The sequence below is a fragment of the Mirounga leonina genome, unplaced genomic scaffold (assembly GCF_011800145.1).
Source record: "Mirounga leonina isolate KUSES-001 unplaced genomic scaffold, KU_Mleo_1.0 Mir_447, whole genome shotgun sequence".
Taxonomy (NCBI): domain Eukaryota; kingdom Metazoa; phylum Chordata; class Mammalia; order Carnivora; family Phocidae; genus Mirounga; species Mirounga leonina.
In genome coordinates this window covers 2,203,922-2,226,932 of record NW_023270757.1, presented here as the reverse complement: position 1 = coordinate 2,226,932, position 23,011 = coordinate 2,203,922, and the positions used below count along the sequence as shown (strand labels likewise).

The 23,011-nt window shown below is 42.6% G+C and overlaps 1 protein-coding gene across 1 annotated transcript in view; it reads left to right on the top strand.

Moving 5' to 3' along the window:
* Nucleotides 1-23,011, top strand: part of ADAMTSL1 (ADAMTS like 1) — a 396,511-nt gene that overhangs the window by 247,682 nt on the left and 125,818 nt on the right. Inside the window, exons 16-17 of the mRNA XM_034987936.1 lie at nucleotides 1,523-1,733; nucleotides 17,929-18,108. Coding sequence (XP_034843827.1) covers nucleotides 1,523-1,733; nucleotides 17,929-18,108 — 391 coding nt within the window. The remainder of the gene's footprint in view (nucleotides 1-1,522; nucleotides 1,734-17,928; nucleotides 18,109-23,011) is intronic.

The following is a 23,011-nucleotide window of genomic DNA, read 5'->3' as shown; positions in this document are numbered from 1 at the left end:
GCCAAACACACCCAGTTTGAATCCTGAATTCGCAGCTTACTAATTATGGGTTTTGGGCAAGTCAACCTCTTAGATTTTCAGATTTCCTCAATTATAAAATGAGGGAAATCAGTAGAGTCTATCTCATGTTGTTCTGGAGGTAATTAAATGGGTGTAAAGCACCCACTTTGCTGGTAGGTCCCTTCCATTTGCTCATTTATCAAGAAATTATTAACCATGTACATTAACTATCTAGAAGCAGGTACACATCCTTTGAACATGGACCAAACTGGGATACACAGAAATAAAGACATTTTGAAGGATGGGCAAGGAAAGGACAAAACATATTCCAAATTCAGAGTAACAGCTTGAGTAAAGACAGAGCTGGAGAACCAGGGGGCGTGAGTTGAGAATAATGAAATTGTCTGCTACACATATGACTTAAACACAGGATAGATGAAAGGAGGCAGTGGAAATAGGGGTTTGTAAGGTAGTTACATATCAGAGTAGCAGAAAGAGAATGAGAGAGTATGTACTCTGTTTTGCAGTCTGATGAAAAACGTGAAGGCCAAAGATTTTTAAGCCAATTTTTAAGGCTAGCTACAAAAGCTAGGAGGGCCTAGCCACTGAAGGATCTACTTGCCATGCTTTTCTTGGCTAACTTCTGTTTGTAGAATTTTTGTGCCTCGTATTGTAAATACAACTTTCCAAAACTGATGATTAAAGAACACTTCTTACTCCAAGCCCAGGCAACTCAGCTTTTTCTTTATCATTCCCATTTTGGAGGCTGCATCAACAGGGAAATGGAGTAGGATTGTTTTTATAGGCCTTCAGCTCACTGTAAATGTACTTCTCAAGACTTGGCCGTTCGGAATGGCCAATTATGCACTCAACTCCTCTGTGTGTATTTGACTTCTACTTCCAGATAATGAGCCATTCTCTCCATTTATTTCCCCTCAAGAAGACTGATCTATTTAGCAACCTTTACTTTTGTTACATTCTCCAGTCCCAGGCAGTGATGATATTTATACATAAGACAGAGACATTTCTATGCTATGTTGGAAGTTTGAAGGAAGTTGGAGCCAATGACCTTTCACTTTGAAGCCAAAGAAAAACAAGCACAAATTCTTCAGTCTTGCTAAGAATGGGAACTAGACAGATTAGCAGAAAGGCTGTTCATTCAATACCTAGTGCCCAAAGTCTTTCTGCACTCAAACCTGTGTTATCATCTAGCATACCAGTAGCCTTATTTTGATGAAGTTTGTATATTTCATCCAAATAGACATGGTTGTGACCATTCTTGGTGATTTTGTGGGTAAAAATGGACATTCCATTTTATCACCCTCTTTGTTTATTCAAACTGAATTCTAGAGCATGTAGGAGAGGATGCATTCTAGGCTTGGGGTAGAATTCCTAGCCAATCTTGTGCTGGAAATTCCCACATTCCCCGGTATGTGTTTTTACTCTATTGGCAACACTTGATGTCATGATGTTCTCTACACAGGTACTAAGGATGTCCTCGTCCTCTCTGATTTCTTCCCAGGTGGGAAATTGGCAAGTGGAGTCCATGCAGTCTCACCTGTGGGGTTGGCCTGCAGACCAGAGATGTCTTCTGCTCCCACCTCCTTTCCAGAGAGATGAATGAAACCGTAATCCTGGCCGATGAACTGTGCCGTCAGCCCAAGCCCAGCACAGTGCAAGCTTGTAACCGCTTCAACTGCCCCCCTGCCTGGTACCCTGCACAGTGGCAACCGGTGAGTTCTGGAGTTAGTCGATACTAGAGTTTGTGTATACAACTCTGATTCAGGGCAAGGGACACTCTCTTCAAGGAGATTTGTCCCGTGAAAGGAATGTCCACGGTCTGTTCCTCCCTCCCTTCTTAGTACTCTCTCAACCTTATTCAAATCCAGATATTTTCATTATAAATACTGTGCTCTGTCTATGGTTCCACACCAGTGTCCTCCCAAAGCAATTCAAGACCCATCTGTTAAACCGAGTATATTCACAACAAAGTTTTTACCAAACTAAGAAAACATTTTTTAAAAATAAGGACAATGTGGTTGGTTTTCCACAAAGCTAAATTTGCTCTGAATCTGTGCCCTTTCTAAAAGTTTTTTGCTGTTTTAAAATCCTAAGAGGCCAAGGTGCTAGGCAATGACTTTTCTTTTTTTTTCTTTTAAATATAATTACTTACCAAAATAACAGATTAGAAGTCAAATCAGTTCCAGAATTTTAAAAATTTTCCTGGCCCTATGAATTCCAAAAGTCTAGGAACTATTGTTTTAAAGCAGGGGTTGACAAACTGCAGCCCAAAGCCAGATCCATCTCACAAGCAGTTATTATAAATGAAATTTTATTTGAACACAGCCATGCCCATTCTTTTATGTATTGTCCATGGCTGCTTTTGCCCTGGAGAGGCAGAACTACATGGTTATGACAGAGACCATTTAGCCTACAATACCTAAGATATTTACTCTGTCCTTTCACAGAAAAACTTCACTGACCCCCCTCAAGAGCATACATAATAATAATACAAACACAACTATTTTATCATAATATTCTATCTAAAATCAATATGTATTTATCAAACTTCAGTTAAGTAATTTTTTCCATGCCTTCAAAAAACAGAGAGAAATTTTAGATTATTTGGATAGAACCTTATTTTTCATTTCTTCTCCATGAGGCTATCAGAGGTACCTATAAATTGACAACAATGGTCACAAAAAGTAAGCCCGAAAGGTGAGAGGGACGTGCATCCCAGCTTATCCCAGTTTTACTAAACCAGTTTTTCACTCTCAAAATTATCCCAATTGGGGCACCTGGGTAGCTCAGTCATTTAGATGTCCAACTCTTGGTTTCAGCTCAGGTCATGATCTCATGGGTCATGGGATTGAGCCCCCTGTCAAGCCCCACGTCAGGCTCCACACTCAGTGGAGAGTCTGCTTAAATATTCTCTCCCTCTGCCCCTGCCCCCATTCACTCTTGCTCTTTCTCTAAAAATAAATAAATCTTAAAAAAAATTTTTTTAAGTGTCCCAACTAAAATGATAAATTATATGGTTATCCAACTGAGGAGAGAGCACAGCAGCTTACACTCCCTTGCCTTAGTGCTGAGAGGGGGCTGCCGTTTCTAGACTGCCATGCCTCAAAGGATGCTTTTCCACTATCACTTCGCAGAGCCCCTTCCTTCTCTCTGCTCATCTTGGGACTAGGATTTAGTAAAGCACTCAATGAATCAAAGAGTAATCAGTGAGCAAAACTCTAAAATATAAAGCATCTGGAAAAAGATATTGACTATTTCCTTTTAGAGCTTAAATATATATATGGCTAAGCTCATAAATACCATGCTACTATGTGATGGTTTGTGGAAATCAAGAGGATGTTATATATTTTGAATGCCTATGTACCAGCGTTCTGTTAAAAAAAAAAGAAGAAAGAAATACTATTACACATCTAACTGAAGTTACTCCTCACAACAATCAGTGAAAAGTCGGTTGTATTATCTTCATTTTAGGTTTAAGAGACCTGAGGCTCATACAGGTAGCAAACTTAGGGTTGGCCATCAACCCAGTTTTATGTGATCCTTTCCCCTATACCTCATTGTTGCAGACTACTATGGCCTAAAGAGCCATCAGGGATTATATATGAGTCCCCTAGCTTCATACACGATGTAACTATGGCCTAGATATGGCCTTGCCAAGATCATAAAGCCTGGTTGAGACCCCAGGTCTCCTGGTTCTAGTATATTTATACTGTTAGCTTTAACTAAAATAAATCCATGACCTCAAACTGCACCACTAACTAATGCCAACCCTAAGACAAGACCAGGAATCAACCCAAATCAACCTCCATTGCTGTATTAAGTCATCAGATTATTAATGCATGTCTCTATTAGGTACATAGTAAGTTCTGGATAAAATGTTTATTGAATGACAAAATGAATGACTAGATCAAGAATACTGCCCCACATGCCCTGAAAATTCTGACTTTATATATTATATAATGTCTTATGGTTATGGGTTCTAATATTGACCTAGCAGTGAAACTCAATGAAACACCAACCTAGGGGCGCCTGGGTGGCTCAGTCGTTAAGCATCTGCCTTCGGCTCAGGTCATGATCCCAGGGTCCTGGGATCGAGCCCCGCATCGGGCTCCCTGCTCCACGGGAGGCCTGCTTCTCCCTCTCCCACTCCCCCTGCTTGTGTTCCCTCTCTCGCTGTGTCTCTCTCTGTCAAATAAATAAATAAAATCTTAAAAAAAAAAAAAAAAAGAAACACCAACCTCTTTTTATTTTAAGATTTCATTCATTCATTCATTCATTTGAGAGAGAGAGAGAGCAATGCGAGAGAGGGGAGAGGGGCAGAGGAGAAGCGAGAGGGAGAGAGAATCTGAAGCAGACTCTCTGCTGAGCACAATCTCAAGATCATGACCTGAGCTGAAACCAAGAGTGGGATGCTCAACCAACTGAGCCACCCAGGGAGACCCGCCCCCCAGCCTCTTTGTAATAGCCACTCATGTTGCTGAATAATGGCAGTGACCTATGACTTTTTTTCCCTCACTTTTTAGAGCACATGCATATACATGACCTTTTTTGGTCTATTGCCACCACCACCGCCGCCACCCCCGTGCCCAATGTCCCCATTTAATACAGATTTCCAAAAAGTCTATTATTCTTCCATTTTCCATCTCCTAGGCCTCTTAAGACACAAATTTGTTTTGAAAACTTTTTCTCCTTCCTTCCATTAGGGAGAGGCCTTTGAGGTTGAGTCAGATTTAAGTTCATTTTTCAGATCAGGAAACTAATAATAAACAGCCCTTTGAAGTTCATCCAATGAGCTACTAACTACGCCTTCTTAAGATCTTTTTTTAAAAGTATCTTCTTTATATGTAATACATAGTCATTGTGAAATATATTCAATAAGAAATAAAGAACATAGAAAGTGATTCTATCCTCTAGAGAAAAACCCTGTTAGGCATGTGGTGTGTAGGGTCTGTTTTAAGAATCCTTGGTCATTTTTAGGAATCTTTCTAAACCTAGACGAAACAACAGACTATTCTTACATGATTTCCTAGAATACTACATTTTTAGTTAAGCTTTGTTCGATAAAATCAGCTAATATCAACCACTTGTTAAAGGAAAGGAAGTCATTGTTTATGCCATATGGTGAAATAAGTCAGGAGTAACTTGGGGGGGTCCAAGCTAATTGGCTGTTGTCTTAGGACCCCCCTTAGTAAAAGACACCAGCTATTGACTGTCCATTTGCCTGATTAGCCCTCTGGTTCCCTGGTCCTTCTTAGAACAAGGGAACCTGCTGTGCACTCATATGCTCTTTTCTATCTGGATCTACTAGAGGCGAGTGCTGAGGTCTCTAATCCTTCAACACCCACCTTAAGTCTTTCTTCAGATGAAAGAAAAGCAGATGCGGTGTCAAATGCTTCATTGAAAGACGACATAGTAACGTGATGAACATTGGCTTTTGAGGGGAGTAACTCCTTCTCCTTGCCCTTTGAACACTGGGCTACCACTGACTTCATGTGTACACTTTTCTTCCTGGAAGAAAAAAAAGCACAACCACATGAATTGTCATTTGCCAGGTAGAAATGCAACCTCCCTTGTCTTTTATAGAGCATTTGCCTGACAGCTGGCAAGTAGCCAACAGTTACCCATTCTGCAGGTCTGGAGAGGACTAGCATGCAGTCTGGGCACATATGTTAAAATTTTATTTTAGAAACAAGTAGAAATGAAACAAAAATCAAATTCTAGCTTTGGCTTAGGGGACCTTCTTTATTTCAGTTCAACAACTTAATACTGCATCCCTTGGTTTTTATCTCTGGTCTTGTGTGAATGACTCATTTACCTTTATCAGTGTAGCTTAAATACCTTGTTGGCTTGTGTTTAGTTGGCTTTTGAAACCCATATTTAGTGCATAGGTATCCTGAATCTTCTCTGATTGGTTAAACATGCTCATCATCATAATCATCATCATCTTTGGTGCTGGCTATGTGTTATTTTATATACACCTCACTAGGGATCATATCCCACTGGTGTGGTACAGCACCGTGATTGAGAATCACTGTGATATATGTCATAAGTCCATCCAAGACACTTTGATCATGATGGTATTCTGCTAGGAAATTTTTCAGGGACATTCCATTGCCATATAGTAAAGCCAGATGGCTCAGTCAGGCCTTCATCCCTCTGCACATCTGCTCCTGCCCATCTCCCACCATGCTTCTCCCGCCTCTGCATGTACATTCCTATCTGCCCATGCTTCTCCCTGCCCATAGGCAGTTCCCCTCCCCTCTGCTTGTCCAACTGGGCAGGAGTCCCACCTCCTTTACCAGGACTCCTCCGCTATCCTCCTGCACTGAAGCCACATGATGTTCATGGTCAGTGCTGCTCATTGACCAGTCACATACTACCTTACCTGGATGGGCACTTTCCTGTAACTTCTGAGTTAAACCATAAGGTCAATGAGACAGAGACCAAGTCTCAGTGAGACCCCATAACACTCAGAGCAGGTATGTAAAGCATAGAGCTTAGTGCTGGAAAGTTGCTTGACAAGTCTGCCAGTCTATTTGTTGAGCACTTGCCCCATTTCAGGACCCTCTCTTTTTAATAAGAGCAGCACTTACTATGTTTCAAGCACAGTTCTAGGCACTTTACAGATTTAACTCATTCAATCCTCACTATCCTATGTGACCATAGGACCATGGATGAGGGACGTAGAGCACTGTGAAGTGAGCATGAATTCCGACTTCATGTAGCAGAACTCTTTCTACTGTTCTCACATTTTCTCTTCTAATCCCCACAGCAACCCTGCAAGGAAAGGAGGTTCAGAGAGGTTGTCCTTGTCCCGGGTCACATAGCCAATCAAAGCAAAGGGGGCTTGCAGGCTTCAAAACCCATTCTCTTTTCCACTATGCAATTCAGCTTTCCCGAGACCTCTTTACCATTTACTCCAAAGTATTAAATTGTGAGGAAATCTGACACCAGCCCGAAAGTCAGCAGTTTACATAAAAGTCACTATTTGTTGCCTTATCCAGGGCAGTTAATCTCTGTGTGTTTCCTGTTGCTGCTATAACAAATTACCACACATTTAGTGGCTTACGACAATGTGAATTTACTATCTTATAGCTCTGGAGGTCAGAAGTCTGAAATCAGTTTTACTTGGCTACAATCAAGGGGTTGGCAGGCCCACGTTCCTTCGGGAGGCTCTAGGGGCGAATCCATTACCTTGCCTCTTCCAGCTTCTAGAGGCTGCTTGCTTCCTTGGCTCACGGCCCCTTCTTCCATCTCCAAAGTGCTTCACTCCAAACTCTGATTCTGTCCTTTCTCTCTGACTCTGCCCTCCTTCTTCCCTCTTACAAGGATCATTATGATGACACTGAGCCCTCCTGGATAATCCAGGCAATCTCCCCATCTCAAGATGCTTAATCACATCTGCTAAGTCGCTCTCACCATGTAAAATAACATTTTCACAGGTTCCAGAGATTAGGACACAGATATCACTGCTCAGCCTACTATAGTCTGTACTTAGATTATGGGCTAACTAAGCATTAATCTCTATTGGCACAAGATCCTTGAGATTAAAATCCGCCTTCTACTATCACTCTGCTCACCACTCTCTGTGAGCTTCGTATGCATCAACCTTTATTAATTTTTATTCTAAAAAATAAATTGAAAAGAGACATGAGAGGAAGAGAGATAGATGCTCAAAGGGTTAACTGAAATGAATTAGGGAGGACACTCTGAAGCATCATTTGTATTTCTCTGTATTACGCATGTTTTATGATTAGGATTGTGTCCACCCAACTGTACACACATATTGCACACATCTGTGCAGAGACTGAAACAATCACCACGGCCCCTGTTTTCTCCCTTGCTTAAAACTGTGATTATGATATGTTAAGAAAAAAAAAAGAAGAAGAAGAAGGTAGCAGGAGGGGAAGAATGAAGCGGGGGAAATCGGAGGGGTAGACGAACCATGAGAGACGATGGACTCTGAAAAACAAACTGAGGGTTCTAGAGGGGAGGGGGGTGGGAGGATGGGTTAGCCTGGTGGTGGGTATTGAGGAGGGCACGTTCTGCATGGAGCACTGGGTGTTATGCACAAACAATGAATCATGGAACACTGTATCTAAAACTAATGATGGAATGTATGGGGATTAACATAAGAATAAAAAAAAAAAAAACCCACAGGTACCCAGAAAAAAAAAAAAAAGAAACTGTGATTATGGGCCATTTCCGTATAAAATTTTTTTTAAATCAGGGTTACAATACAAAATGTCTATAGTATAGCTGTATAAAAAGGTATATGCAAGAAGAGTCCCTGCTGGTAATATGAAGAAAAAAGAGGAATTTTAATGACAACTACAAATGCATGAGAATTCATTTTTTTCATTTTTTAGATTAAAACACACACACACAGAAAAGAATGACTTTGGTCTGGATTTGAGGGCTGAAGACTGGCAGAAAGAATCAACTGAGTCATCAGTTTTGTTATATTCCAGTGACTAAAATATAAATCCTCACAATTTAGAAACCATGCTTATTTAACGTGTTGTATCCAGGGAGGGAAAAAAAAAGCCTATTAGGATGTTTTTATCTCATTTTTAGTAGTTGTTTTATAAGAAAATGGGCACTTGATCCTTTAGAACTAACAATAAACGTAAGCAAAACAGAGATTAGAAGTAAAATTTCACATGTGCCGTGTTTTTACTTTTATTTATTTATTAGCAGAACGTTCTTTGTAATAACTGCCCTGCATTTTAGTGGGTGTGCAGTCCCATGCTTCATATAGTAACAGGAATATTAAACCCAGAAGATACACTGTACTTCCAGGCAATGCTAATCCACAAAATGGTTGGGGTAGAAATTTTGTCTTCATTTAATCATTTTGAGCCAGATTCCAGTCCTCATTTTCTTTCTTTCTCTGAGCCCTAATTCACCGGCTCAGTTTGACCTCTGTTGTCTACCAGCCACTGTCTCTCCAACTGTCTTTTGATCCTCTCAGTCTTGCATACCACCAAGTTACCTCGAATTCCAAAGGCCTAACACCAAGCTCAAAAACACAGCTACCCACCACCTTTGCCAGCAGACCCAGTCTTCCCTCCTGAGCCACACCACCTTCTAGCATATTCTCTAGCCCATTGCCTTGGTTCCAGTCCTCACAATGAACTAAACCATTACAAACAGCCTTTTACTTGGTATCCCTGCGTTGTCTTATTTCTCATCCATTGTGCCCCAACTTGGGATCAGTGGTTATTTACTACATGCCCTCTGTTGAGCCTTTAAAATATTAATGTGTGCTGAGGGCCCCCAAATAGATAGTATGGAGTGTTATTTAGATTCACTGGACCGGGAAACCTTTTCTCTATTAATATCTCACAGGGTAGTACTCACTAGAACCCATCAGCCTTCGTTGAATCATTTTCTTTTTTTTTTTCTTTTTTTTTTTTTTTTAAAGATTTTATTTATTTTTTAGAGAGCGAGCGAGAGAGAAACAGCATGAGAGGGGAGAGGGTCAGAGGGAGAAGCAGGCTCCCCGCTGAGCCGGGAGCCTGATGTGGGACTCGATCCCAGGACCCTGGGATCATGACCTGAGCCGAAGGCAGACGCTTAACCATCTGAGCCACCCAGGCGCGCCTCGTTGAATCATTTTCTACAAACTGGATCATGTTACCTCCTACTTTAAAATCCTTAATGACACCCTATGCATTTGAGATTTTGTCCAGATATGCCCAAGGCCCTTCAGTTTGCCCCTCACCCTGCTTCTTAATCTCATTTTCCGACTGCAACTTCCCCATGAACTCTGTGCTCTCCCTTCTGAGGTCTCCTCAGAGATGCCGTGTTCCTTCACACCCTGTGCACACGTTTGTTTGGTTTTTTTTAAAGATTTTATTTATTTGACAGAGAGAGAGAGAGCACAAGTAGGCAGAACAGCAGGGAGAGGGAGAGGAAGAAGCAAGCTCTCCACTGAGCAGGGAGCCCGACGTGGGGCTCGATCCCAGGACTCCAGGATCATGACCTGAGCCGAAGGCAGCCGCTTAACCGACTGAGCCACCCAGGCGCCCCCTGTGCACACATATTGTGACTCTGCCAGGACTCCTCATCTCCTCGGCCAACCCTCATGGGTCCCCTCCTCCGTAGAGCCGTCCCTGATTTTCCATAAAGACTTAGTTGCCTCTCCTCTGTATTCCTTCTTTAGTAAAGCTGATCACATTTGATAATAATTTTAACCCCTCACTGGACTGCAATTACGTGAGGATTAGTAACCAGTTTATAGTCATCTTAAACCCCCAGCACCTAATAGGGCGCCTGGCACTCAGCAAGTACTCACTAAGTGTTTGATGAAAGAATGAATGAGTGAATGAAGAAAGGAATGTAATGAGTTAGAAACTGCAAGCAGAGCATCTTATGTTGAAACTAGAAAGTTGACCTTAGAAAGTACATAAATGGCACTTTGTATTGGGCTCAATAATGTGACTTGAGCGACCAAAGATATGAACTCAGCCCTCAGTAAATGAAGCTACCAAGATGAAACCAAAGGGGTCAATACAGGCAAATTTATTAGTATGCTGATCATGGGAAAATCTTCAAAAATACAAGACACTTAGGCCACTGTATTTTGTATAGAAACATAACTTTTAGGGGCACCTGGGTGGCTCAGTCGGTTAAGCATCCAACTCATGGTTCAGCTCAGGTCATGATCTCAGGGTCATGAGATCAAGCCCCGAGTGGGGCCCCACACTCAGCATGGAATCTGCTTGGGATTCCCTCTCTCTCTGCCCCTCCCCCCTCAAGATAAATGAATCATAAAAAAAGAAACATAACTTTTAAGTGCTCCCCTTATTGTATATGTTTTACTTTCTTATAAAACTAATGAATCTATACCTTATATCATGAAACATGTATGGCAGCGAAGATAAGCAACATAAATAATATTTTTTGTGATTTATTCTATTTATGGCCCATATTTAAAAATAATACCCCTTACTAGAGATCTGCCTCTTCATACCACAATATCATTTTAAATGGTTCATAAAGGCAAACATTTTTCATTTAGTTTTATTAAATTTCTCTTGCTGTTCTCTTTTTAAAATTTTCTTCTTTGCATGCTGCTTCTCACTTCAGAACTATCAGCCTCGTCAGGTAATCTCAACATGTTCACAGAGTTGTCACAGACTTTGGAAGCTTTATTAATTTGAAATTTTATCTATGGTTTTTAAAAATTTCTAAAAACACCATTTCAGCAATGTAAACACACCAAGGGAACTTTCTGAGCAAAGCTGAGACAAGTGTTGAAGAGCCAGCTCCCTGACAGTATTTGCTTAGCTAGAGGGTTGTCTACCATACCCTGGAGGGTCACAGCACCCAACAGAGCACGTGCAGTGTCTGGCTAAAACCCACTGCTGACTTCCTTAGAAGCAGCTTCTGGTAATGGTAAAACAGCTCAAAAAAAGGTGGATGTTCAGCCCATCAGCTGGTTGTTTGTGTCACGTCTTTTAAACATCTGGATTTGGGGATCTTTTGTTCATCCAATCATGAATTCAACAAACATTTATGAAGTGCACGCTCTTTTGCCAGATGCTACACTAGACACTGGGGAATAGAAAGAGGCGTGCATTCCCTTTCGTCAAAAGATGCATAATCCTGTGTGCATGCAGGGAGGCGGGGCGGGGAGGGGGGGTTGGTTTGCAGGCACATAAACAACTAGCTCTTATAGGAAACACGCAGTACCCTTCCAGGTTAAGGCAGGGTGGGTGGTGACTCATTCTCTGAGCCTTTGAATGGGGCCTTCAAAGGCGTCTTAAAAGTTTCTGGATAGGCAAAGAGGCAAAGGGCACTGCTCACAGAGTGAACAAGGTGATCAAAGGTCTGAGCAGAGAAGGCATTGTGTGCCTAGAGAAGGGCACGTTGTCCCCATGGCAAGCCAGCAAGCAACAGTGGCTTCGCAGCTCAGCATGGGTTCCAGCGTGAGCGCTCTCCAGGGCGTTCTCCCAAGTCTGAACCTTACCCCCTGGGTGCTAAGAACTTCCCACAAGTTTTCTCTGTAGATCAAATTCCCAAACAATAAGCTGATTGTCTTTACATTTTGTTATAGCTGCTTTGTCACCATAAGGTTACAGACTTGTCACTGCACTGAGGGGAATCCCCTGAGGGTCTGTCCCTTAAATCAGGTCCTATCTGCCAAGGGATAACCCAACCAGGTTATGTTTCATGAATGGTCACCCTCTAGAGCACAATTTTATTACATCGCCACCCTTTAAAAAGACCAATGACTTTCTTCATCTATTTCCTCAGTTTGAAAGAGAGAGAAAATGAATCTGCATTTTTTCCTTATTGCCACATTCACTAAGAAGTGCTACCTGAGCAGCTTAGATTAGAGAGCTCTTCTTATGCAGCTCCTTGTTTGTTTGGGGAGCATTTACTCAAGTTGAATGGAAGCCCATGTGCCTTCTTAGATATTTAGAAAAAGGAAACTTTGGCCATCAAGCATTGAAGAGATCTGTAGTCCTACAAATCCAACATCACTAGTGAAGTGCCTAAAACGTCAGTCACCGGGTAACAGAAACTTTAAGAGCAAGTTCTTTATGCCTCACAGACTCAACAGGACCCATGGGGAATTTGATTGTGAGTTATAATCAAAGGATTAGAAGAAAAGTGGTTTGATGTAATTTTGAGGCTTAGGGGGATAATGATTTTATGAATCAGCTAGTACTTCTCTCAAAGAAAAATACACTGCACTTCCACTACAGGGTAGATGTACTATACACCATACCTAAATGTCGTATTCCTCCAGCATCAGTTATAAAATGAGCTACTGTTTAGCTCATACCTTGATCACTTTTTTACTAGGAAAAAAAATCATTAGTTTTAGAAGAAAAAAATTAGAGAAGGTGTGGAAGAAAACTAGAGATGGAGACATCCAATCCTAAGGTCTCTCATTTGAGATGTAACACTATCACACTGGGGGAAGCTTTTGAATGCAATTCTCAAACACTAATATGAGCAATGAAAGAACCAAAATCCCTTTCTTCATAGAGTTAACAGGATAATGGATGATAATTTCCAGAGGGACGAGAGCTATTTAAAAGAGCTATTTAAAGATAAAAAATAATAAATAAACAAAAGGAGGCTAATAGAATAGAGACTACTTTGGCTACCCTAGCCTAGGAGTTTAAGGATGGGTTCTCCAAGCAGGTAAGAATGGAATTAAACCTGAGTAATTAGAAACACTCAGCCATGAGAAGATGTAAGAGGAGTGTGGGCCAGGTGGCGAGAAGAGCAAGTGCAAAGATCCTGTGGGAGAAACAAGCTGGGCATGTGGGAGAAACAACACACACACACACACACAAAAAAAAAAAAAACAATGTGGCTGAAATAAGCAGGGAAAGGGGAGAATTGTATAAGATTGCAGAGGTGTATCAGGTTCTGCTTGTTCAGTGCTAGAACCAAGAACCTAGAACCATGCTTGGTATTGAATAAATTTCTGTCGAATGAATGAATGAAGTTAAAATTTGAGTAAGACAGTCTCAAAAGTTCCTTCAGGGCAGGGACCAGAACTTGTAGGGCTTTGCAGGCCAGGGTTCCAGCAGTTTGGATTTTATTCTAATCACCGGGGAAAGTCATTGAAGGCTGTTAAGCATGGGAATTATATGATCCAATGTATGCTTTGAAAACATCATTCTTGCTACTGTGTGGAGAATATACTATAGATATGCTTCCATTGCTCTTGTAGATCTGCTCTACCTTCTCCACCTGTGTCCCAGGAGGCTGACCTATATAGACTCTACCCTCTGGCTTCTAGTTGTGTTCAACCAATGGCATTTTCAGCAGGCTATCAGGAGAGAGGCTGTCTTCAAATTGAGTACCCCATCTATATCTGCTAGGACCAAACTGAGAAAACTAGAGACTGGTTAGGAAGCTCTGTAGTAGTCTAAGCAAGAGATGATGATATCCTAATTTCTTATTTGTTGTGGAGGTAAAGCTTATTTATTTTGGAGGGACATCTGAAAGTATTTGCTCATAGATTGAGTGTCAGGGAAGAGGTGGTGGGAAAAAGGAAACTCTCAAGACATTTCCTACGTTTCTGGCTTGGATATGGCACCATCAAATAGATGGGGAAGACTAAGAGGAGAGCAGATTTGGGGCAAGGATGGAAAGGCAAGATCGAAAGTTCCATTTTGGACATATTTAGGTCAAGATGCCTGTTTGCATTTAAGTGGTCATGTTGAGTAAGCAGAGGGGAGAGGTCAGAGCTTAAGATTGAAATTTTTGACTCACCAGCATAAACTTTGTTTTTTCCAGACAGTTACAATTTGAACAAAATTACATTCAGTTCATGGAAAAATTTTAATAATTCACAGAATGGAAAGAATTGTGAAGAACACAGTCCCCAAGTTTGGCAAATTTTAGGAATCAGCAATCCACATGGTTAGTTGTATAATTTATAAAGGAGTCCCAAAGAAGGGCTGAATGGTAAAGGTTAAAACTAATCTGATGATAGAATAACTGGGTGGTTGGAAGGAAGGATTCAACAAAAATAAGGGAAGGCTGAACCTAAGAAGTCATACAAAAGACTATAAAACCAAATTTAAAACCTTAGCTGTCTGTATAACAAGAAGGCATACTTTAAGTAAATGGAACTCTTAGCCACTAATTTAAATCTCCCCCAACCACCAACTTCAATTCCACAAATATTTATTGAGGATTTACATTCGTAGAAGGCACTCTGCTAGGCAGTGTGGGTACAAAGTGCATTGCCGAAGTAAAATCCTTTGAGACTTTATTGAACTGCTACTAAACGAGAACTAAAATTAAGGTTTGCTTCTGCAATCAATGAAAAGGCCAGGGAGCCATTGAAATGAGCCAGAGAAGCCAAAGGCCTGGCGCACTCACAGCTTGAATCATTAGCTCTGAGGCTCTAGATTTTTCCTCAATTAAGGCTCAACAACATGCTAGACAAGCCCTTGGAAGGAACTGTTTGGATCTGTGATGGGTAACAACTGGCCGCAGACCACCTCCTACAGTCTACCTCCACACTCAGCTTGGTGGCACAGCTTAGAAGCCAGGTTCAAATGTAGCCTTTTGGCTCTGAGTTCAAAGGGTCTAGGGAGAACACATTTCCTGGGCCATCCCAGTGTAGATGAACTATTTGAGAACGTTGGTCCCCAACCTGGATCATCAACCTGCTCCTGCCCATCAGGGATAGTCAGGGAGTGGAGGCAGAGGATTGAATTGCAAAGCACTGACCCTCCAGCTGGGGGGGGGGGTGGGCAGTGAGACCAGGCTCTGGCTGGCTTGGTGCTTAGGAGGCCTGGGACCCTCAGCAGGAAGCAGCCCCAGAATACCCTCCCGTGGCAAATGGAGAGCAGCTCCTACAGCCACAGGAAAGAGAAGCTGAGCTTGGGCTCGTTCTCCAGCTGGGTCCACCACTCCCAGCCCAGAGCAGGTGCTCAGTAGGAGCTGGGTGAATGTTGCACAGAATGGAGGTAAACCAGTTCCGGCCCCTGTGTGGCCTTCATTGAGTCACTTCTCCTCTCCAGCCTCAGCTTCTTCATCTGTAAAGTGGGGATAAGATCTATCTCATTGGATGGTTTTGCCTTTACCATTAGCCTTCTTTTTATTCAGTGGTTAGGTAGTTGAATCTAGCCATAAGAAAAGACATTTTTTTTCCTTTGGGATTCAGTAAGGTTATTTTCAAACCAAACTTCTAAAATTTTAAATCCAAATGAAGGTTGCTCACCACTGGTTTGGTCAGAAGGCTCTGGGGTTAAAAGCCCTAACTAGACAAAGTTCACAGCTTTTTTAACTTCATTATCCAGTACTTCTGTGACCTCCAGCCACTCACAACTACAAACAAAGGGCAGGTTTGCATGGGCAGGATCCGAAGAATCACTGGTTTTAACAGAGGCTTCCCTGGGTTGTACGCACCCCTCCATGTTTATTTTATTCCCATTGGAAATGGTGGAGGGGTAGAGAGATGGTTCATTTGGAGAGATGGTTCTCAATCCTGGTTGTACAGAATTACTTGGGAGATTTGTTATTATTTTTTAATTTTAAAATCTGACGCCTGGGACCCACCTCCCAGAGTTTCTTTTTTTTTTTAAGATTTTATTTATCCATTTGAGAGAGAGATTGAGGGCACGAGCAGGGAGAAGGAGCAGAGGCAGAGGGAGAAGCAGGCTCCCCACTGAGCAGGGAGCCTGATGCAGACTTGATCCCAGGACCCTGGGATCGTGACCTGAGCCGAAGGCAGACGCTTAACTGACTGAGCCACCCAGGCGACCCCCTCCCAGAGTTTCTGATTTAATGGATCTGAGATGGGATCCATCTAGGCTTAGTACTTTTGAAAAGCTCCCAAATGATTTTAAAGTGCATCCAGGGTTGGGACCACTAAGAGAGGGTGATGGCTGGGCCACAGCTGCATTCTGACTATACTCAGTGTATGACCATCCTAACCTCGACCCGTGAGCACAAATCCCCCTTGCAGTTCCAAGTACAGCCCACTGAGCACAGACCTCCCCACCCCCCAAAACACACACACACAAGTTCTGAGAGGCCACTGCTGCAGCAGGGAGCCACTCCTTCAGCAAAAGCTCTCAGGTTTGTATAACCAGGCTTAATCTCTCAGCAAGACCAAGGGCAGCAGGTGGAAGCGAAAGGACTATTCTGGAAGAAAGCGGAGCCCTCCCTAGAATGTTGCCAGTAAAGTATTCCCAGCAGAGAGTAGTCATCAGTTGCTGATCTAAAAATGACGAAAGTTTGGATCCAACTAAAGATGACAGAAAACCCAAAGTCACAATGGCTTAAATAAGAGAAAAAAAGTATTTCTCGCTCATATAAGCCCAGACCATCCAGGGTCCGTGTGATGGCTTCACAATCAGGAAGATAGGCTGCTTCCCTCTCTTTACCTATCACTGTCCAAGACGGGGTGGGGGGCGGGGAGGGGGCTGTTAAATTTTAGGCCTCATGTTCACATTCCAACCAGCAAGAAGGAGAAAGGGAAGGGGGGAATGTCACCCTCGTTTTAGGGTCATCTCCCTGAAATTACACACCACCCTGCCATGTATATCTCATTGGCCAGCTCTGAGTCACAGGGCCAGGTGCACCTTCAGGGAAGATCACCTTCAGGGAAAATATAGTCTGTATGCTGGGAAGTTGTGTGCCCAGCTAAAAATTGAGGGTTCCTTTGCTATTGCAAGGGAGGGGGCTATGGGACAACAGCCAACAGTCTGGGCCTGAGAGCACCCCCCCGCCCGCCTCGTGCAACGGGGCTGTAACTATTAAGTTACATGTCAACAATGTGCTTGACTGGGGTCCCACTGAAAACCACGGACATAAGACTATTTTCCTATATCCCAAATTCCAATGGCTCTAGTGCCCTCCCACTGCCCTGAGAAATCACCTGTCCTACAAGAAAAGTGTTCCAGGGGAGTTCTTCCGGGAAACCAGGCCTTCCATCTAATGTCCCTCCAATAGGGTAGAATGGGTGTTTACACTTAGAGAGAAAGACCTGCCTTCCGTGCAGATTAATTCTTGAAGATTTACACTGATGGCAGGAGCCCTCTCCTGTTCCTTCTGGAAGCTGCACAGATTACTTTCACTGGGTCGTAAATATGTTTAACACCCTATTATGCTAACCTTTTAAACCAGTTGTCTTGGGGGGCTGCAAATCGTAGTTGAGGAAAAACTTTCTATGATTTAAAGGCCCTTGAAATTCCTGGATGCTCTAGTTAAATACTTGAAATTAAGATTGGAGGGTGTAGATCTTGCTGCAAAATTCATTTCAGGGAAAGGGAGCAAAATCCTTTGGGCCGGTTCTTGGTTTTTCTTCTTCTTCTGTTGTTTTTTCCACTCTTTACTCAGCCAAGACTAAGATAAGGATTGGCAGGCAAACATACCACTGTCCTAGGTTAAAATGACTTTCTCTTCCTTCCCCAGTGTTCCAGGACCTGCGGAGGGGGCATCCAGAAGCGTGAAGTTCTTTGCAAACAGCGCATGGCTGACGGCAGCTTCCTGGAGCTTCCTGAGACCTTCTGTTCAGCCTCGAAACTGGCCTCCCAGCAAGCCTGCAAGAAGGATGACTGTCCCAGCGAGTGGCTCCTCTCTGACTGGACGGAGGTATGTATGTTCCTCAGAAGGAGATCCTGAAAGAGACCTAAGGAGGAAAAGAAGGCACCCCAAACTTACACAAACAGAAGATGAGAACAGAACGAAATAATCCTCCTAGCGTTATGGAACAGTATTTTTGTAACCGGTTATACCACAATGTGTAACTAGCTATTAACTAGGCTGCAGGGACCTGAGGTAAGCAGCCAGCCCTTACTCAACAATCAGAAGCATGGAATTGTAAACAGGGCTCCTCATGAAACAAAATCAGGTCTTGTCTGTCCCCAAATTCTTCTCAGAAGACCCTGTTGTTCTACCTTTATCCCCACACCCACCTTCCCGACCTCCCGGCACCTCCTCCTCCCAGATGTTTTTAGTCTCTACTCAGGAAGGGCAAAGCCTCTCTGGTTATTCCCTTCCAAGTTACTGGACAATAAGGAACATGATTTATTAAGAAAAGAAGGCCAGGGAAATCCTGCCTCTTTACTGTCAGTTTCCTGGCTCCGAGACTTTAACAACTTCCCAGCAAGAGAACTTGATTTCCCCTGTTGCTTGCATTTGGGGGGATGATTACATCAGCATCCACCATTCCTGACTTGCCTCATAAGTTAGGGATATACCCCCAACTAACCTACTTTTCTAAATAATTCCTACTCGAGCACTAGCATAAATTAAGTCATTTACACCCAGCTCTCACTGGTTTTCAGCCCCTATACTCCTGCTGTGAATTGTGTACAACTCCCCCAGCTTCATAGGCATGTGTGTCTCCCATAAAGAAGTCCCCCCAAAAGTATTGCCTCCTAAGCAGATTTAGCCAAGAACAGAATCGCCAGGCCTGGAGTAAAAATCTTTGTGTCAGGAACAGATTCAAGACCCTGCCCTCTCTTGCACTGAACCGTTAGAACGGGCCTTGCTGAACCCATTGCCTTCTTGGTATGGTTGTATGTGTGTATATTGTATGTACACAACAGGATGAGGCTGCTGTGGGTTGAAACCCAGCACAGGGACACTTGCTTCCACAGAGGGAAAAGCTGCCCCTGAAAATTAAGATGCCACCTCTTTCAACCTCAGTTCTTAGAATTCTTGCCCCTTATCAGCTCACGTAGAGTTCCCTCAGATGGTGTCTACTAAGGCATTGCAGGGGTGAGTTAACCTACATCATCATAGGTTTTATAATTTGGCAAGAAAATTGCCTTCTGGTGGTGTCTCACCCCAAGTGTCTCAGAACAGAAGTAGGTATGATTATTTTTCTCAAATTTTGGAAACAATTTTCTTTCAGCAGGATAAAAGATCAAAGCATGTAAAATCAGCATGCGTGTGTTTGTGCATGTGCACGTGCGCACATGCACATGTTAATGCCAGTTTTTCCATGGAATGTTGATTTGGGGTATGGTATTTTTTTTTTAAAAGATTTTATTTATTCATTTGACAGAGATAGACACAGCGAGAGAGGGAACACAAGCAGAGGGAGTGGGAGAGGGAGAAGCAGGCCTCCCGCAGAGCGAGGAGCCCGATGCGGGGCTTGATCCTAGGACTCTGAGATCATGACCTGAGCCGAAGGCAGACGCTTAACGACTGAGCCCCCCAGGCGCCCCTGGGATATGGTATTATATGGGAATAATCATAACAAAACTAACAGAGCAGGAGACTGCACTAATGTAGTTGCCAAGTGAGTGGCTCTGGATGAAGACTTCCTCCCAGGGCCATATTGTAAAAGGTGTCCTTCCACTAAGTCTATGGGTGATGGTTGCCATGAGTGGGATGCTGAGGAAGGGGCTTGTGTATTATAATTGTCCTCCCATGTTCCTGGAGTTTGTGGCCTCTGAGCACATGGGACACAGAGAATTCAGAAAAAAATCCTTTTAGGCCTGTAGATTTGAAGCAGGGACCCTTGTGATTAGGCACTAAGAAAAGGAGACTGCTGAACTGAGGTCCTCTGGGGCCCATTAAGTATCACAGACCTTTAGAACAGTGTCATGTGTGCTTAGGAGTTAGACTCACAGGGGCGCCTGGTTGGCTCAGTTGGTTAAGCATCTGATTTTGATTTTGGCTCAGATCATGACCTCAGGGTTGTGAGATGGAGCCCCGCATTGAACTCTGCACTGGGCATGGAATTTGCTTAAGATTCTCTCTCTTTCCCCCTGCCCTTCCCCCATTGCTTGCACACACACACACACGCTCGCGCTCTCTCTCTCTCTAAAAAAAAAAAGATTACAAAAGTAGTTAGACTCACAGATAGGCAAACTTAGGTTCTAATTCTGACTCTGCCACCCACTGGCTCTATAACCTTGGGCTCATTACTTAAGCTTTCTAGGCCTCAGTTTTTGTATCTGAATACTGGAGATAATAATATCCACTCATGTGGTTCTTGGGAGGTTTCAGTTAAATGATGCACATAAACTACTTTGTGCCTAGTAAAAGTTAGCCCTCTTATTGTTATGATTCTCTTCCACCCTGCTCATTGTCAGGAGGAGAGGAAATAAAAGAAAGTGCTTACCTTGACTGGCTGGACTCAGGGTCATGGCCTAGGCTTCCCGCAGGCTTTACCAGTCTTCCTAGGAAGAGGAAATTACACTTTGGGAAATAGGACAACTTAGCCCTTATCCATGGAATGTTCTTAGGTTCTGGGTTATCTCAGTTGATGAATGGAAATTCCAAACATTGGGGAGGGCCTGGGAATGGTAGGAAGTCATCACCTTTTCACTAGGATTCAACTCAAGCTGGTGCCATACAAATGAGCTCTGGGGGTGTTCGTGGAGGCTCTAGTCGGCCCTGTCATCCCAACAGCCCTTTCCTTGGCCCTCTGACTGAGATGAAACACGCATTCCACATCCCCCGCCCCCAAGACTCCCCTTGGAGAAAGGAAGACCTGAATGATCTATGGGTGTTTTTCATCCTCAACTATCTGGGCTCAATCTTACAGTTACTGCACAGAATCCCTCAGAGACAAAATTAAGCCAAAATTTTAGACACTTCAAATAAAATTACTTTCAGATTCTATTCTGAGAATAAGACCCCTTAAAAGTTCTTCTTTAAAAGAATTCCTTGCATCTTTTGAAAGAGTTGGCTATTATGTATTTTTAAATAATATTTTTATGAAAGTCATTTCCCTAAAAAATATAAAAGAAATTAAGGTCAGAGTAGTCAGTTTTAAAGCTAGAAGGAACTTAGAAGATCCTATAGCCTGGTTGTTCTTTTAAAACTTAAAGCCCCAGAACCCTTTTTTTCCAAATGAAATGTAACATGAAGCCAAGAAATAGATAAAATCAGAGCTGTTTTGGTTGAAGAATGGGTTAGGGTCCCAGATCTCCATAGGCTGGATCTCCAGATCACCTGAAAAGCCCCTGAATCACTTCCTCAACATCAAACAGGGTTTAAAAATCCCTACTCCTGCTTAGTGTTATTTTAGAGATATGGAAATTGAGCCTCCAGAAAGAACTAGACTTGACCAAAACCATAAACCAATCTTCGGACACACAGTCTATTTTTCTGCTTGGCAGCCCTAAACGGACCATGCTTTTAAATTTTCCAGGCTCTTTGCCTCCATCCCACCTGATCCCGGGACTTGGTGCTGTCATTTACAATAAAACAAGGGATGGGTGGGGATCTGGAATCCACGATCATCAGGAAACAAAAACAATGGGTTACTTACCTCCATTTTTTGCATCCAAAATGTCTTTCACGGTGGCGTATATCAGAGCTTGCATAGAATTGTTCATTTCAGTGGGTTAGCATATAAAACTTGAAAATATAAGATAATATTTTTTGGTCTTAGTGTCATTTTTCAAGTTAACGTGGCACACTGCCATGACCCCAGTTCAGGTCTTTATCATCTCGAGCCTGGACTACTGTGGCGGCCTCCTTAACTGACATCCCCGCCTGCCATACGTCTCCTACTCCCTTCCCTCCCGGACACTGTTGCCAGATTAACCTTCTCAAAACACCTCTTTCATCATTTCACTCCTCCCTCCAATGGCTCCTCATTGCCTTGTGGACCAATTCCAAGCCTCCTGTCTGAAAATTAAAAGTCTCCAATGTCTGGCCCCAAACTACCTCTTGAGCTCCTGACACTCTCGACTTGTTCCCTCTGTTCAGTCAAACTGGTTTAGCTCTGCCCCCCAGGCCTGCCTTGGATTTTTGCACTGAACTCTTTGACCTTCCTTCTGGATATTCCCCTGCCTCCCATGCTTATCCCCGGTTTCTCCACCCATTCAGACTCTACCCATCTTCAAAACCTAGGCTAGGAAATCACTAGCGTACCATCAGCATTCAACCATCATTAGCATTAATCTTATAATACTTGACTTGTCTTGTAGTTTTATATCTCTACTAAATTCTTATATTACTATCTAATTCTTTGAACAGCTTTATTGAGGTATAATTTACATACTATAAAACTCAACTTCACATTATGTTTTCAAGGTTTATCTGTTTACCACCTATCCAAAAGAACAACATTACTTTTATGGTAGAATAATATTCCATTGTATATAGACCATATTTTTGTTTATCCATCCAGTCAGTGGACATTTGAGTTGTTTCCACTTTTTTGTCTCTGTTGAACATTCACATATAAGTCTTTGTGTGGATGGATGTTTGCACTTCTCTCGGGTAGATACCTACAAGTGAAATTGCTGGGTTATAAGGAAAATTTATATTTATCTGTGTAAGAAACCATCAAGCTGTCGCCAAGAGGACTATGCTATTTTATGTTGCCACCAGTGATATAGGAAGGTTCTAATCTTTCACATCTACATTTATAATAACATTTGTTACTGTCTTTTTTTATTATGGCCATATTCCAGGGGATAAAAAGTGGTATCTCATTGTGGTTTTGATTTCTGTCTCCCTCATATGGTATTTCATTTTAACAATGCATTTGGATTTCCCCCCACTCATTATGAGATGACAGCTC